At 40.5% G+C, this 4,780-nt stretch overlaps 1 protein-coding gene across 1 annotated transcript; it reads right to left on the bottom strand.

Moving 5' to 3' along the window:
* Nucleotides 1-3,427: 3,427 nt before the first annotated feature.
* Nucleotides 3,428-4,402, bottom strand: LOC147693400 (olfactory receptor 56A4-like). Its single transcript, XM_086935962.1, has one exon. The coding sequence runs from the start codon at nucleotides 4,400-4,402 to the stop codon at nucleotides 3,428-3,430; it is 975 nt and encodes a 324-aa protein (XP_086792088.1).
* Nucleotides 4,403-4,780: the final 378 nt, after the last annotated feature.

Raw genomic sequence — 4,780 nt, 5'->3', positions numbered from 1 at the left:
AAAGAAGCTGTCTCCCAACACCTGAAGCAATCTTGATTGAAATTAGGACAAGCTTTAGGACTCCTAAATGCTTTCTGTGAATACCAAAAGTCTTAAAGTTAGGATTTTTCTCAGTTTGGGAATAGTAAAGGTAGGACTCCAACTTTAGGACTCCTAAATGCCTTCTGTGAATACCAAAATGAGTAAGTGCCTTCTGTGAATACCAAAATGAGTAAATGCCTTCTGTGAATACCAAAATGAGTAATTGCCTTCTGTGAATACCAAAATGGTAGTAAGTTTAGGATTTTGTCTTAAATTAATTCTGTGAATCGGGCCCAGAATCTGCACACACCACAGACATGTAACAATGATTTAGGTAGAGGAAAACTTATATTAATTCAGCTAATGAAAGGGTGCTCTTTACATGATTTCGCATGTGAAATGAAGTTCTTGTGATGATTTAGAAATCATAAGAGGTGTGATGATTTAAAATCATGAGGGAGGAATGAAATAGAGTGAACATTTCCTATAGAATTATGCATTACTAATGGCAAACCTGCCATAAAACTGCATTTAAAAAGTGGCACACGGACATTTGGTGCTGTAAATAAAAACATGAGGCTTTACTATTCACAGGCTTTAGTCAGATGCTTTCTACTTAATAAATCATGTGAAACATTGCACAATTAATTCATAGTTTGATTTAATGTGGCTCGTTTAGATTATGTCCTCACTATAGAATGTGATTTTAATTTAGAAAAATGTTAAAATGTATGCAATAGTTTAATAAACTGTGTGCTGAGTTTATACAACATTTTAAAGTATAGAAAACAGGAAGCAGTTCATGATTTAGCTTGGTCCGAGAGGAATGTTTTTTCTTGTGTGAAAGAAGAACACCTCACATAATAACAGCATGTAACCTGCCTAATCTATTTAGTTGCTGGAAATTATTTAACAAAGCCTCTGTTAATTATTTGGTTTAGAGAGAATCGAAAATACACAAGCATGTTATGCTTTAATGATTCTTGCTTAAATAATGATTAGGATGGAGGTCAACCCACCACCGACAGGCTGCTGGTGGCGGGATCACTGCCATCATGGAGCCATTTCCCTCCCACCATATTTTGATGGCGGGTGGTGTGCTGGTGTTTGGAAAGCCCAACCGCCAATAATCCAGTGGGCTCTTTGAGCCCGCCAGTGTGGAGGAGGGCCTCCCAATCCCTACAATGATGGTGGTGCCTGCCAGGCGCTGCCGAAGGATTAGGATGGTTCACCCGCCAGCCCTTCCATGGCAGTTCACCAGCCATGGAAAGGCTGAAAGGATGGACATTGGGGGCCCCCCTTCCCCATGGCACTTTTGTTTAGGCTGGCATATCCCTGTACATTGTGACAGGCACTGCATGGTGCCTGTCAGTACAAGGATATGTAAAACATCCCTTTTTTACATTGTGGTGGGTGCTGCTGCCAGCAGCACTCGCCGCAATGTAAAAGATGGGCAATGCGACCGCCAAGGTGGCAGTTGCATCATTATCTGCCCTGTGGGACCACTGACAATATGTTGAGCAGTCCTCATCCCCCTTAGGTCCACCCGCCATCCTAATCAGCCCCATAGTTCTTTTGCAGCTAATGTTACGTGTTTAGTTAAAATAAAATGTTTCTTTAAAGGAAGGTTAGGAAATGAAGTTATAATAAATAGGATGCAGAATATCCACAAACCGTGAGTATCAAGGAGGTTTGAAGAAAAGGACGCAAATTTGGTGTGGGTAGCTTATCTGGACAAAACATTATGGAGCACTAAGCGCAAACCCAAATAGCCAGAGAAAGGCTCAGCATTGGGAGGGGGGTTTAAGCCTAGCAGTGAAAGGGCGACTAATAGAAGAGGATGAGAACGTACTTAAAATTTGCCCTAATTTCAATCAAGGTCGCTTCAGGTATTGGGAGTTTGCTTCTATTGGAAGTACATGTTTTACTGAAAATGTCAGACTTCGTTTTCTTATGACTGAGAACTTATTGATGATATGCTCTCATTTTAGCTTCTGGATCATATTCCATAACTTTTATTTAAAAATCATGAGAAAACTTGCGCCAAATGATTTATATTGTAACTAAAATCTGTTATCACCCTTTATACATTCTCCTTTTAGTGACCCTCAAAACCTGCCTTTCACTACAATGCATTTCAATGGGTGCTATCATGTATGTTGGACCAAGGATGGCTGCCAACACTTTCTGGTTAAAGTACTGAGAGCTAATCAGATTTCCCTATCAGGTCTGTGCTTAGGCTCCACCCAGAGATATATATTTATTTTTCTTTAATAACTCTAAAATTACAGAACAAATTTACATCAAATCACACTTTCTGGAATTAGAGCAAGCTTTCTGCCAAATATGGTGTAATTCTGTCCAGCGGTTCAGGCTTTAGTCGTGTTCAAAACCACCATGGGCCTTGACATGGGAAATGTTTTTTTTTTGATTCTGCCTCTTCCTCAGCTGCCACCTGATGTAGGTCCCCAAAACGTACCATGCGCAATAAGATACATTAGCATTTTTTAGAGAAATGTTTTTGAAGATCAGTTAAATAAATGTTATACATACATATACACATTTTTTTTTTTAATTGGGGTTTAGCGGGTTATGGATTTTTAGGTCGCAAGGGAGTGTTTTGGGTTTTGGGTGAGTATGGGTTTTTGGGTAGTACAGGACTATTTATAGGTTTAGGGTGGGTATGAATTTTTAGGTGTAAATACATTTGTAGGATTTAGGGGGTATGGATTTTTAGGTGCTGAAGGGAATTTTTAGGGATTTGGGTGGGTATCAGGTTTTGGGTGGTGAGGGAATTTTTAGGGTTCTGGGTGGGGAATGGGATGTAGGGTGGTAAGGGAATTTTTAGGGCTTAGGGTAGATAATGGTGTTTTGCTGTCAAGGGAATTTGTGGGCTTTAGGGTGGGTCATGGATTTTGGGTGTCAAGGGAATTTTGGGGTGGGAAGGGATTTTTTAGGGTGCATGTGTTGTGGGTAATAGTTTTATATAAATATAAAGTGTTTCTACCTCATTGTTAAATACTTACATTTTTGTGGTAAAGGCATCCTTGGTAAAGGCATATTTGTTGCAAAAAAAATACTATGTAAATAAGGCATTTTCGTTAGAAAGCTTTGGTCGTAAAGGGATTCATTGTAATGGCATTTATAATTCCATATTGGATGGTGTGCCATCACCCCCTGATGCTGTGAGTGTGGGCAGACCATTCAACATATCTTGGAGCAAGTTACCCCTCGTGTTTTGTGATACCACTGGCCAACGATTATGGACACATAAGAGTATAGATGTAAATTAGTCCTTCCTGCAGTTAATGTGAGAACCCACTTCCCATGTCTCTTAGGCAGCAGGTCTTGGTTTAAGAAGCCCTGTTGATGTGCCTTTCAAACTATTGATGTTGATATTGTACATCTATCTGTTGAGGTATTGAACCTTGGAGGCTGTAATTCCGTTCCTCATCATGTTTATGATACCCCGTTTGATCTCATTGGTCCTCACCCCATAAACAATTGGATTGAGGACTGGTGGAACCAGGAAGTGAAGAACGTTCAGTAAGACTGGGACATCATGTGGAATTACTTTCGCAAACTTAGCAGTGAAAATTAAAACAAGCAGCACAGAGTAAAAAAAAGAAATCAAAATAAGGTGGGCAGTGCACGTGCTAAAGGCCTTAGCTGCTGCCCCTTTTCCCTGAAACATCCTTAACACCCGTAGGATCAAGCAATAGGACATAACAATCAAGATGAGGTCACTTCCTAAAAGGCCATAAGCAACAATCAACTGGTAAAGTGTGTTAAATGTCCTATCATTGCAGGCAAGTGAGGTCACTGCAGCACTGGTGCAGAAGCAATTTTCAACAACATTTTTGGAGCAGTACTGAAGTCTAGCAGCAAACACCAGTGCAGGCAATGTCAGCAAGGTACTTCTCAGTAGTATAAACACAATGGCTTTTGCAGCAAACCTGGCAGTGATGACAGAATGGTATCTCAAGGGGTTGCAGATGGCAATGTATCGGTCATAAGCCATGAAAAGAAATGTAGCAGATTCCATTGCCAGTAAAAGGTTCATCAGGTACATCTGAAGAAAGCAGAAAGGCAAGTCGATGACCTTCATATCAAACCACATTATACCCAAGATTTTGGGTGTGGTGGCTGTGCATAGTCCTAGATCAAAAACTGCAAGTAAGCTGAGGAAGTAGTACATGGGTTCATGGAGGGTATGCTCTCTTTGTATGACTGACATTATTGTGAGATTGGAAACAATGGCTGCAAGGAAGAGAAGAGCCAAAGGAATGGACAACCAATGCTGCCAACTATGTATGTCTGTAAAGCAGACCAGCACAAAGTATGGAACTCCAAAGGTTGCGGTTGTGTTGACAGCAGGCATAACTATGAAAAACGTCAGCATCTGCAGAAAGGGTCAAAGAAGAAAAGAGGGCATTATATGGTTAAATCAAAATCTTTAAGCTCTTACTACGTCTATGTCTTACAGCACATGCTTATGTTAATGTAGATTCCTTATTGTTCTACTCAATACATATGGGGAGACTAGCACACAAAGGGACATATTTACAAAAATAAGTTACGGAGCATGTTGTTAGCCTTCTTGGATTAACCCCACGCTCTGTCACTTCTGAAAAGCAGGGCTGCACTGTTTTACAAGAATGCAGTGCAACCCTGTGTCTCCCTGCACTGGTGCTAGATTTAGCAGCCTAGTGCCAATGCAGGTACCCTTGCACCATAGTGCCACAAAAACGTCCATAGT

This window comes from Lissotriton vulgaris, chromosome 8 (assembly GCF_964263255.1).
Source record: "Lissotriton vulgaris chromosome 8, aLisVul1.2, whole genome shotgun sequence".
NCBI classification, from domain to species: domain Eukaryota; kingdom Metazoa; phylum Chordata; class Amphibia; order Caudata; family Salamandridae; genus Lissotriton; species Lissotriton vulgaris.
Note: the sequence above shows the minus strand (reverse complement) of the source record. Positions and strands in the feature narration are given on the sequence as shown.